Source organism: Periplaneta americana, chromosome 1, assembly GCF_040183065.1.
Source record: "Periplaneta americana isolate PAMFEO1 chromosome 1, P.americana_PAMFEO1_priV1, whole genome shotgun sequence".
Classification (NCBI taxonomy): Eukaryota; Metazoa; Arthropoda; class Insecta; order Blattodea; family Blattidae; genus Periplaneta; species Periplaneta americana.
In genome coordinates this window covers 191912531-191925622 of record NC_091117.1, presented here as the reverse complement: position 1 = coordinate 191925622, position 13092 = coordinate 191912531, and the positions used below count along the sequence as shown (strand labels likewise).

Below are 13092 nucleotides of genomic sequence, written 5' to 3'. Positions count from 1 at the left end.
TTGTCATTTCAACACAAGTTCCCATGGAAACTCAAATGCGTGTAAACCAGAAGTTTAAAAACAACGACGATAATTTTTTAAGAAACGAGGGACGAAGACGGGGATTATTTCTGAAAATGTTTTTTCCCTCGTCATCTGGCCGGAGACGCTAAGAAATTAGGCTAAATTTACAACAACGGAAAGTATCAGCAATTTCTTATACCTATAGCGATTAATTTCTCTCAGGAAATAGGTATTGCTCAATACTAAGAACAGTTTCATTTGTCATTTTTATTAGGCGTAATAAAACCACCAATTAACTTTTTCGTTGGTAATTAATTACCTTGGAGCCGTTATCCAAATAACACGTATAATTTAAAATTAGTTTAAAAAGAGAACGAATTTTCAAATTTTGTATAGCACACACGACCTGCTTCTTGCAAAGATGAAGACTTTGCACCTGTCACACAATAACTTGAGCTGGATGGACTCCTACCTACGTGACCGCCAACAGTGTGTTTCACTTGTTAATCAGTTCTTCACATGGCGATGCACAAAGGCGGGAGTGTCGCAGGGCTCCGTATTAGGACCATACTCTTCTCTATCTACATTATTAACGTATCAAAAAACTTACAGTATTGCCGATATCACCTCTATGCCGACGACCTATAACTTTACATACATTCCATCCCAATACGATGACTGAATCAATTGATAAGTTGAATTGTGACTTAGCCATGTTTCCACGCGGGTGGCTAATTTCGAAATCGCACTAAATCTAAGTAAGACTCAAGCTATAATTATTGGACATAAACGTTTAGTGAAGTCTTTTAATAACAGTAATCTTCCAGTTGTTACACTTAAGAAGACACTAATCCCTTATCCATCTGTCGTAAAAAATCTTGGTTTCTTTTTCGATAATAATCTAAATTGGAATTTTCAAGTTAAAGAAACAATAAAAAATATTTTTTTTTTATTTTGTCATAATTTTTGGATGAATCTAAATAAAAATATTTTAAATTTCGAACAGAGCTTTAAGTGTATGGCTTCGACATCTGCCCACTTTGACATCGTGCGCTTATTGGAACAAATTTGGTAACTATAGATAAGAAAGCAATGGACTTCCCAAATTTTTTTCTGTAAGGCCACGATGCTGCAAAAAGTGTGTAGTTAATGTGTGCAATAAGTAAATCACTTCTCATCTAGTTTAACGTGTGCTTTACTTATTGAAGCCGGATGGTCTATGGCGAGTCCTCAGCATCAACCCCTTTGATTTGATTAATTCAATTCAATTCAATTCAATTCAATTTATTTGGCCATTAGACATAGAGTTTTAGGCTTCGTCAGAATACATTGAAAAAAGACATATAAATACATTTACAAAAACACTAATAACAGAAACAGTAAAATTTAAGTAATACAATGAAAACATGAAATAATTTTAAACTTTTAAATTGAAGAAAACGAACTAAATTGAAATTAAAACTTATTTATTAAAATACAATGTCATACAAATTTGTGTTAAAAAACTCAGCAACAGAATAAAAGGGATTATTTAATAACCAATTGTAAAATCTAGTTTTGAAACTATTGATTGGTAATTTATAATATTGACTTGGGAGCTTATTATATAATTTCATCCCCATAATTAAAAAGTTTGTGTTGCTCTTGTATAATCTACAATATGGAATATTAATTTGTTGAGTATTTCTAATTTCATGATCATGTATATTGGCCACTAATGAGTAATTGTCGATATTTTGTCTAGTGTAAAGTACTAGATCATATATATACAGATTACCCTCCTTTGATTTGATTACCTGGTTGGGTTTTTCCGAGGTTTTCCCCAACCAAAAGGCAAATGCCGGGTAATCTTTTGGCGAATCCTCGGACCTCACATCATCTCACTACATCTCGCCAAAATATTGTAAAAAATTGTACAAAATTGTAAAAATTGTAGAAAATTACTAAATTGTAAAACTGTAAAAATTGTAATTGTAATATTGTAAAATTTTGACTTGTTCCATATCTTAAAGCTTCATTGCTCATGTAAGATGTATGGAATAAAGTAAATGAATGAATGAATGAATGAATGAATGAATGAATGAATTAGTGCGCACACTACTGTGGTAAGGCGTCTCTGTACGATTTTTTATGAATATCATTAACTTTGACATTACGTAACAAAAGCAGATAAAATTAATTACAAAATTAAATCAAGAAAACAAAAACGCATAAAAATAATACAGTGTCTGACTTATGAAGATTATAAATCAACATTTGACTTTCATTAGCAGAGGGACTCTATTACCATGCAGCCGTCTTGGCGCATTGCCATCAGTTATAACGGAGAACAATAAAACAATGTAAGTGAGAATGGCATCGGACTACATTTGAAATTGTCGGATAAATGATGAGATGTTTTCTTACAATAAATGATAAAAGCGCTCGTAAAAATAACAAGCAGAAAGATGAGCTGTTACAATGCATACCTATATAGCGCAAGTCACGCCGATGCTCAACGCCTTGTGCTGACTGGCTACTACACTTGATTACCCACAACCACAGCGCCGGTCTTCCTCGTACGTGAGCAGATACATGACGTAAATAGGTGGAAAGAGTGTCGGCAATATTGTAAGCTCGCATAATAAAGTCAGTGAACAGAAAATTGACCGCCGGCGAGGGAGGTTTCCTGACCACCCCGTCTGTCTCGCACCCTATTCCGCTTTTACTTTTAATTTCTTTCAATTTTAAGTATACCGGACACAGCATTATTAATGAAGATCAAGGTACCGACATTTTATGTATTTTTAGTTATAGTCAACACAGCGAAAACAAGAAACTGAACAATAAATGTTTACTTTTTGTCTTGCTCAGAAATAAAAATAGATGAATATTACTAATATGTGTACCCTAAATCTGAATTTAAAATCCAAATTGCCCCAATACGTACCATTCTCCGGAGAAAGTGAATTGAATTTTTTATGAAAAAAAATATATTATTTTTTATTTTCCAATGCTACTGATAATTACAATAGATTAGGGATTGAAAATGCCACAAAATACTTTTAAAATGTGTACTGGATACAAAAAAATGATGTTACGTAGTTTAAAATACAAAAAACATAACAACACTAAAATATTTCATGTGCATAATGAGAAAAATCTCGAAATTTGTACGTAATTAATAGTACATTATGCAACGAGCCTATAATGGTAGTAATTAAGACGCGAGTATGTTTATCAAACGAGCGCAAGCGAGTTTCATAATTTTCATACGAGCGTTTAATTACCATTATAGGCAAGTTTCATACGACTTTTTATGCTCGACCATATTTCTAACTTGAAATTATTCATAAGTATTCATGTTATTCTTATGTGACTGGGGAGCGAACTGACCTTGAGCAATCTCGTAAATTGTGAGATGTGCGCAGACGCGAAAGTATTGATTTTTTCCGGGCAACGAATGTCGAGACCTTGATATAATCTAGAGAGTAAGATAAACGTTAAACTTGATATAACCTTGAAATTTAATTCGACATTGGAAAACGAGATGACAAATTGAATTTATTTGAATACTATTTACAATTAACGCTAATTATTATAGTAACAGAACATAACCTTCTGCGACAGTATTGGATTTCCAGCCTGCGTGACGTTTTGCTAGTTGTCTTTCGATTGCATATCCGAGAATAATCGAAAACCTGAACTTTAATGAATAGGTGTACTTTAAAGGACTGCTACCAGGTGTATAATTATTACATTTCGGCGTGGTCGAGCACAAAAAATATTTCATGTGTATAATGAGAAAAATCTCGGAATTTGAACTTAACAATTAAAATAATTTTCTGGATAACTTTTGTTTATAACTAGACCCGGGACTGTATTTAAGAAGGAACCAACAATAGTCTGCAAGCATGCTGGATGATCTTCCTTTATATCGCCTTGTATTTCAGATATTTCTTGATGAAATCTTTCCCCATGCTCGTCGCCTACCGCTCCAAGGTTAGAAGGAAAAAAAATCCAAATGAGAATTTAAAAAGTGTACTTTTGAGAGACATATTACACCCCATTTTCTCATATGCACTTAACATGGTTTCCACAAATTCGATGTAGTTGTCTGCCCTAGAATTTCCAAGGAAATTTGAGCAAACATCTTTGAAAGCGCGTTATGCCATTTTTTCTGTAACGGAAAGTTGTTTCTGAAACAAAGAGTCAGCCAAAACTTTGTGAATTTGTGGACCGATTAAAATGCCATCTTTTAATTTGCCTTCACTCAAATTGGTAAACTTTTCTTTTAAATACTGAAAACCACACACTTGTTTGTTCATTGCGTAGACTTCATTTTGAACTGTTATGAAATTTATTGAAAACAAGAGATCAATATCTGTTTATTTATTAGAAGTACAAAAGAACATGCCAACAACCATGAGAAACCGGCAATAGGTCATAAACTCATAAAATGCATTAGCTTTCGTTTTGGTTTACAACCCCCAAACCGTGCCTGATGTTTCCTGGAAGAGTGCTTATCGAAAAGTGAAATCATAGTAAGACTATATGTAGGCCTATACAATTTATAAGACATAAACTGCTCGAGATAAATTCGAAGATTAATTCACTTGAGATATAGGCCTAGTATGTTAATATAGGAGGAAAATATAATGTGGATTACAAGACAAAAAAAGTTGAAAAGCAAAATCATACTATATAGCATACGAATACAAATGATTAAGTGATATTTCAAAATAATAAAAAAGAGGGAAAAAAAGGAAAAATAAAATATATATATATATATATATATATTTACTGATGTAATTGTTTTCGTAATTTTACTGATGATATAAGCAAATGAAATAAGGAAATAATTTTTTTTCTGGGAAAACTATAAAGTTTTGATCCTATGTTGTATGAACATTTTTTGATCCTGTAGACCATCCCCGAATACTGTGAAAAGGACGGCACTTATACCCCTTACACCCTGTATAAAATTTTTTACTAATGTATTTTAGTGATTTACTGCTTCATTTAACCGTTTCATTACATTTTCCGTTGAAAATACAATTGAAACGTTCTTTATTAATCTGGCATGAGAATAACTGTTCCATCTCCTTTCTCCGGGTCAGTGATTGCAAACTTTAACCTACAACTTCACTGAGGCTGTAGCACTATTGACAGGGAACCGTTTTCAACTCGCAATTGGTCTCTCTGTCTATGCTTTAAATTTTGTAACTCCCTTTTTGCCGTTCCACATCCAATCAGCCTTCCGTAACAAGTCAATTGAGAATCAGGGTCTAATAAAGTAGAGAATGCAAACAATTTGCAAGGCCTCTTGTTTGAAGAAACAATGCCAACTTTTGACATTTTAAACAACGTAATTTCATTTTCAAAACATTAGTAGTTATGTATCAGAAAAAAACTAATTGTTATCCTTCCTCATAAAGTTGCTTTTATTGATGTAGGCTATTGAAAAAAAGGTTGCACCGCCGTACTAAAATTATGGAAAGTCAACGTTCAATCTGCAAACGAATTCAATCTGTAGCAGCATTATTTTGATAAACATGTTTTGTTTCATTCTTCCATAGTCTACTTATACTTCTGTTTTTGCATGCTACTCTATCTTTGATTTCCTTGCTTTTGTTAACGATTTTCCCTTTTAGTATTTATTGACGTTATGCTAGGGCCAAAAGAAATAGACGTGTAAGGCGAACTCATTCACTGCCCCGGCTGCTATACACTTCAGAACCTGCTTGGTGCATGGTCCTGTCCCAAATAACTTACTCCTCCATTCACATGTTTTGCACTATAGAAAAACTTAAAATAACAAATAAAATAATAACGTGGTTTCTAATAATTCATGGCGCTACAACCCACGAAGGACCAAGACCGACCAGCCGGCTGCTGGCCTCACGGCCACATGCCGAAGCAGAGGTGGAGATCATCCAACCATAATGGAGGTATCGTGTGGTTAGCACGATGAGCCCCCCAGCCGTTATATCTGGTTTGCATAACCGGATTTCGCTACCTATCGTAGCTCCCCAAGTGCATCACGATGCTGTGCGGACTCCGGTCCCATACACTGGCCGAAATTTCATGAGAAAATTTCTTCCCCCATGAGGACTCGAACCAGCGCGCATTCCGTAACGCGAGTAACATGATTTCTAGTAATTACAAATATTTGATTTACTGAACATTGTTGTTTTGTTTAGTCAACTATCCGAACACAGGTCTGAACCTCATAAGTGACAACAATAAGGCATCACTAATGAGGTAACTAAGCCAGGAGATAATGGGTTATGGTGGCCAGTTTTCTTTCCTCCCTCCATTGCATACATCGCTGAATAGTAACATATTACACTAATCAGACTTTAGATGATGTTATCATTTATAATATTTCGCAAGTTATCCATTTCACAAATGTAATAATTATTATAATGTACGGTAATGTAAACCTAATACGAGAAATCAAATATTTAGCATTACACAGAATTAGTATTTTGTTTTGATGTGTTTTCAGAATATTGTATTGAAATAGTAACTACTAAATAATGTTTATACAGTTATCAACTTTGTGAGTCATGAGGAAATTGAAAATTAAAGTGAAAAAAATATATATATTTTTATTGCGCATAGAAAATGTACACGTTATTGTAACATGAAAGAATTTTGTAATAAAGAAATACTTATGTATTAGGAGCATACTTAAGAATGGCGTAGCTTAACAAAACAAATAACACAATTTATGACTAAAAAATCGTTCTGCACAGGTTGTCTTAACCGATGTAGAGAAACACTACACGCCTTGGCAGTGGCTGTCTGCGTTGATGACAGGACACTTTTAATGTCGTTACAAACTTTAAGTTCTTTCAAGAAACAGTAAACTTGATAAATAACGCCTTTAGTATGACTTCTGATATCAGGGCTCGACTGAGAGATGATATCAATTACTTGGATGACAAGTATTTAAAAATACTGTTTATTATGTTATTGTGATATATTTTTTCGTCCACACCTGTGAAGTAACGGTTAGCGTGTCTGGCCGCGAAACCAGGTGGCCCGGGTTCGATTCCCGGTCGGGGTAAGTTACCTTGTTGAGGTTTTCTCTGGGGTTTTCCCTGAACCCAATATGAGCAAATGCCGGATAACTTTCGGTGTTGGACACCGGATTCATTTCACCGGCATTATCACCTTCATCTCATTTAGACGCTAAATAACCTAAGATGTTGATAAAGCGTCGTAAAATAACCTACTAAAAATATATATTTTTTTAGAACAAGCTGTAACAGAGTAAGATCACAGACGAAGACTTGTCCACAACTAGCATTCGAACGCAGCGACAGAAAGGTCACTTTGTTCAGGTCATGAACCGCTAGAGAAAGTGTGGAGTGAGTAGTTTCCGCACAAGATCAAAAACCCGCCTATTTCTTCTGCCTTTACTATAGACGCAATGGGAATATTTAATTGAAAGATCTAGCCACGACACACCGCAACTCTTGATTACTCAAGAATGTATAGTGGTAATACAACATTTTGAAAAGTAATAAGAAAACATAGACCTTTAGTTTTGCACTTATTTTTACAGTAATAAACAAAAACATGTAATGAATGAATGAGTCGGGAAAAGGGTAGGAAAAAACATTTAAAATGTACTGGAAAACGCATCCTTGCAAGGGAAGTTGGAGCTGAGATTAAGTGCTTATATCAGCTCCAAGTCTGTAACAAACAAACCTGGTAACACTTATTTTCAATTTGAGTGTTATTTATTTGATTTATTGCGCCGACGTTTTGCTTTTCTGTACTGATGTACTTCTCCCCTTTTCTTGAAAATATCTGTTTCTTCAACTGCTGTGAGGCTTTTAAGTCGTACGCCTATACGTTGTATGGATCACAGTGTTGCTTATTTAAATTTTCAGGTGATGGCGTCTCTGAGCGGCGGTCGTGACGCGGTGTGACGTCACCAGTACTATGACGCTACACTGGGATAAACTCTCACCGGGGGAATTCCAGCAGCTGCAAGATTTCGCGGCCTGTGAGTACCAGAAACACTCCACAGAATAAAAATTACTGCATTCGTTTTCTCAGCTAAAAATATAAAATATTATATGAACATTAATCTTCTACAGTTAAATTTTTAACCTTAAATTCTCATTGAAGTCAGGAAGATAGATCGCAGTTAACATTCCAGTTTAGTTTATAAAGATTAAATTTATTGTTTGTTAATTAGAAACAGCATTGTCCTCCTCTAAATTGATAACGCAATGATAGAACATTCATTATTGAATAGACTACGACATTCGCGTTTTCCGTCTGAAAACGTTTACAAAAAACTGGGTTGCAATTCCTCCGATCTCGACTCATGTTTCAGCTCTTTACGCTGCAAGTTCTAAGGAAGAAGTTATACAAATTGGCACCGTGCAAACAAAGCAAAAGATAAAACGACAGCTGAGTGTTTATAGAAGTTGAAATTTCTAATTTCAATTTGGTCTAGCTTAGCCTCTCATTGAACCAGCCATTTGGTTGATTTGGTCCAGTTTATGCTCTCATAGAGCTACCCATTTGCATGACTTAGTCTATCTTGCCCTCTCATTAAGTCACTCACTTGGATGATTTGGTCTCGTTTATGTTCTCGTAGAGCTAAACATTTAGATGACTTAGCCTAACTTGCCCTCTCATTAAGTCACCCACTTGGATGATTTGGTCTAGTTTATGCTCTCATAGAGCTACCCATTTGCATGACTTAGTCTATCTTGCCCTCTCATTAAGTCACTCACTTGGATGATTTGGTCTAGTTTATGTTCTCGTAGAGCTAACCATTTGGATGACTTAGCCTAACTTGCCCTCTCATTAAGTCACCCACTTAGATGATTTGGTCTAGTTTATGTTCTCGTAGAGCTAACCATTTGGATGACTTAGCCTAACTTGCCCTCTCATTAAGTAACCCACTTAGATGATTTGGTCTAGTTTATGTTCTCGTAGAGCTAACCATTTGGATGACTTAGCCTAACTTGCCCTCTCATTAAGTCACCCACTTAGATGATTTGGTCTAGTTTATGTTCTCATAGAGCTAACCATTTGGATGACTTAGCCTAACTTGCCCTCTCATTAAGTCACCCACTTAGATGATTTGGTCTAGTTTATGTTCTCGTAGAGCTAACCATTTGGATGGCTTAGCCTAACTTGCCCTCTCATTAAGTCACCCACTTGGATGATTGGGTCTAATTTATGCTCTCATAGAGCTACCCATTTGGATGACTTAGTCTATCTTTCCCTCTCATTAAGCCACCCACTTGGATGATTGGGTCTAGTATATGCTCTCATAAAGCTACCCATTTGGATGACTTAGTCTAACTTGCCCTCTAATTAAGTCACCTACTTGGATGATTTGGTCTATTTCATGCTCTCATTGAGCCACCCACTTGGATGATTTGGTCTAGTTTATGCTCTCCTATAGCCACCCACTTGGATGACTTAGTCTAACTTGCCCTCTAATTAAGTCACCCACTTGGATGATTTGGTCTATTTTATGCTCTCATTGAGCCACCCACTTGGTTGATTTGGTCTAGTTTATGCTCTCCTATAGCCACCCACTTGGATGACTTAGTCTGTTTTACCCTCTCATTAAGTCACCCACTTGGATTACTTGCTCTAGCTTACCTCCTCATTGAGTCACCGACTAGGATAATTTGGTCTGGCTTATCCTTTGATAGAGCCACCCGGTTGGATGTTGTTGAGGAAAGTGGGGAATGTCGGGATATATGCTAGTCACAAAATGTAGTCAGAAGCAGTACCAGTTTCATGTGGTCTCTGGCACACCGCGTTAAGATTAATCTACTAAAGTGTCATGTAGTGATATCATTTTCACTGTAATGTTTTGAAGAAAATAATATATCGACATATTTTTCTTATAATCACATTCGCAATGAGTAAGAAAACTGTTCCATTGTCTCGGTTTAAAGTGTAAATTACAGGAAATAGGGAACGATATAAAATATGAAAGGATAAAGCAAAGATGGAGTAATGTAAGTGAAAAGAAAGAGGGGGAATGAAAGAAAGAACTGCAGAGAAAGAGGGAAAGAATATGATGAGGGAATATATGAGTGAGGGAAAGAGGAAAGAATAATAGAAAGGAAGCTGGGAAAGAATGAAATTGACTGTATGAAAGAAAGAAAAGGATAATGAGAAAGAGGGGAATGAATGAGGGAAGAAGTAATGTGAAGCAAAATCAACATGCTAGAAGAATTAACTGAGATAAAGGAAGAAATAGAGAAATGTAAATTGAAAAAAAAACAGCCATACTGACAACGCACGCAAAATAAGAAAAGTGCTACAATCTAAAAGCAGTGGTGGTAGAGTTATGTGGCACACCGCAGATTCAAGAAAAGATATTCCTGGAAAATGATTGTGGGACGAGACACGTTGATGGTAAAAAATAATAATTGGAATTCCTCAAGGATCAATATTAGGTCCCCTACTTTTTCTAGTGTTTATAAATGATCTTGCCCCCCTAATAAAAGATGTAGGTCAGCCCATATTATTTGCAGATGGCACAAGTATAGTAATTACAGCCAATAACTCCAATCCATTCCAATCCTCAACAGAGGAAATTCTCTTCTCTCTCAGTCAATAAATTGGTATTAAATTGTAACAAAACTAACATAATTCAATTTAAATCCTGTCCAAATTCAACCTCGCAAATTTCTAGCGCAATAATTAACAATAGATCCCTATTAGAAATAACAACAACCAAATTTCTTGGCTTAAAAATCGATAATGTGTTAAATTGGAAAAATCATATTAAAGAAATTATCTCCAAACTAAATTCAGCTTGTTTTGCTATTAGATCTATGCAAAAGAAAGTAAATATCAATATCTTAAAAACAATATACTTTGCATACTTCCACTCGGTAATGAGTTTTGGAATAATATTCTGGGGAAATTCCATAGATAGTAAAAGTATATTTCTATTACAAAAAAGAGTAATTAGAATAATAGTAGGTGCCAAATCTAGGGAATCGTGTAGGACTATTTAAAAAAAACTACAAATAATGCCCATGGCTTGTCAGTATATCTTTTCATTAATAATCTTCCTCGTATATAATCGTGAAAACTTTGTAACTAATTCAACAGTTCATAGCATAAATATACGTCAAAAAATGACTTTCATACTCCATCGGCAAGACTATCGTGCCATCGAAAAGGAGTGCGTAATGTGGCAGTAAAAATTTTTAATAGCCTCCCTATCGATATAAAAAATGAAACTCAAAACATAAGATTATTTAGGGCCAAATTAAAGAAGTACCTAATTTCTCACGTCTTCTATTCTGTAGGGGAATTCATGACATTCAATAACACTTCATGAAATTGATACTATAACTATGTGTTGTACTAGTAGACTATATTGTAAATCTCGTCTGTATATATTTGATCTAGACGGTGACTATAAATTAAGACTTTATAATTGTATTAAGTTTTTTAACTTGTTCCATATTCTAGCTGTGAAGCAATGTATGAATGCCATGGAATGTAAATAAATGCAGTACAATACAATAATAATAATAATAATAATAATAATAATAATAATAATAATAATAATAATAATAATGCTCACAAAGCACGAAGAATCGACAAATTGAAGCGATGTGTGCTGTCAGGACTCTTACGAAGTGAAATTACTTTGGAAAGTATTAGTCTAGTGGGAAATTACTGTAGAATGAAAGAGTTCAAAAGATTTCCAATAATCCGACATGCAGCTCACATCGAGTTCTAACTCTCAAATCCTCGCTTACCCTCGTTTCTTACGGTCTTACAGGAACTTTGGTTATAACTTAAAGCTAAGGCAGAAGTGCAGAAAAAAGAAACGCAGAAAATTGAAATAAAAATTCTAAAACGCATGTTTCCCTAATCTCTTATTGTACCTCATCAGCTATGAATTAGAACAAGAGCTTCTTACTCTTATCTGGCCGCTATTATTATAGATACAGAACACTACAGTAGTTTTATTTAATTTTCGTAAATATTTCTTTCTCATAAGAATCATTGCCTTCCTTCTATAAAATATCCATATAGCGTAATTGCATTCTTGATTTACTTGTACCTAGACAGCAGAAACCTCTATCTCCCCATGCGCTTTACTTTCAGTGTCATTTATTCATTCATTCATTCATAGTGTTCTGCCCAAGGGCAGGTCTTTCACTGCAAACTCAGCATTCTTCAATCTTTCCTATTTTCTGTCTTCCTCTTTATTTCTTCATATGACCCATGTGAGCTATTCCATCTCAAATCGACCGAAATGTAGAGAAAATTGACCTTACAATTTCTAAATACAATGAAACTTTTTTGTACGTAGAGAATTGTGATACAATGCTTTGTGCAAAGTTTGAGGCATCAGAACTTCACAGTGTTTAAATTAAAAATATTTAAATTTATCGCATTTTCATAAAATTAGCAAATTTAAACTCTTATAGCTCCGAAACCCTTTCGACCAATGATCAAAATCATGGTTTATTTTGATGCTGAGAAATTAAAGTTTATATTGACATATAAAAAGATTTTCTCATTTTTTATGTAAATGGAGAAATTTAGATTTTTCCTCATTAAGACGCCTTTGCCTAGGAAAAAAATATTAAAAAAACATACAGTTAGATTAGGCATTGAAATTACAAATAAACACATATTTTTTACTGATGCCATGTTGATAAGAAAGTATTGAACATATCAAATAAAGAAAATAAATAGTACGCGTGTGAATTGACCAGCTGACTGTGGGGTGGGAGCTAGCCGAGACAAGCAAGGCCAGGAGATATAAACACGTGATGTGTAGTCTAGAAATCATGGCTGTCCTAGCTTTATCACAGGTTTTCATAAACACAGGAGTAAAATGACGCCCAACGCTCGCTTATCTTCAGCTGTCGGCCAATGCGTGCGGTACTGCGCCGTTCAAGTCTAAGCGTGTGAAAATAATCTAGTTAATACCCTCGAAACTTATTGCCGTACCACTAAGCAAACAATGCCGAATCCCTCTTAATAATGTAAGGTATTTTTCTCAACATTTTTTTTTACATTTTTACAAATGGGCAATAAGCCTAAAAGTAAGTAAAATCAGATAATCTGTCTCTC

General features: G+C 34.7%; 1 protein-coding gene across 3 annotated transcripts in view; it reads left to right on the top strand.

Moving 5' to 3' along the window:
• Dgk (diacyl glycerol kinase 1) overlaps positions 1-13092 on the top strand; it is a 587713-nt gene that overhangs the window by 192227 nt on the left and 382394 nt on the right. For all 3 annotated transcript variants that reach the window (XM_069834555.1, XM_069834565.1, XM_069834547.1), the window contains exon 2: positions 7890-8005. In XM_069834555.1, the coding sequence (XP_069690656.1) occupies positions 7942-8005 (64 nt within the window). In that variant the 5' untranslated portion in view covers positions 7890-7941. The remainder of the gene's footprint in view (positions 1-7889; positions 8006-13092) is intronic.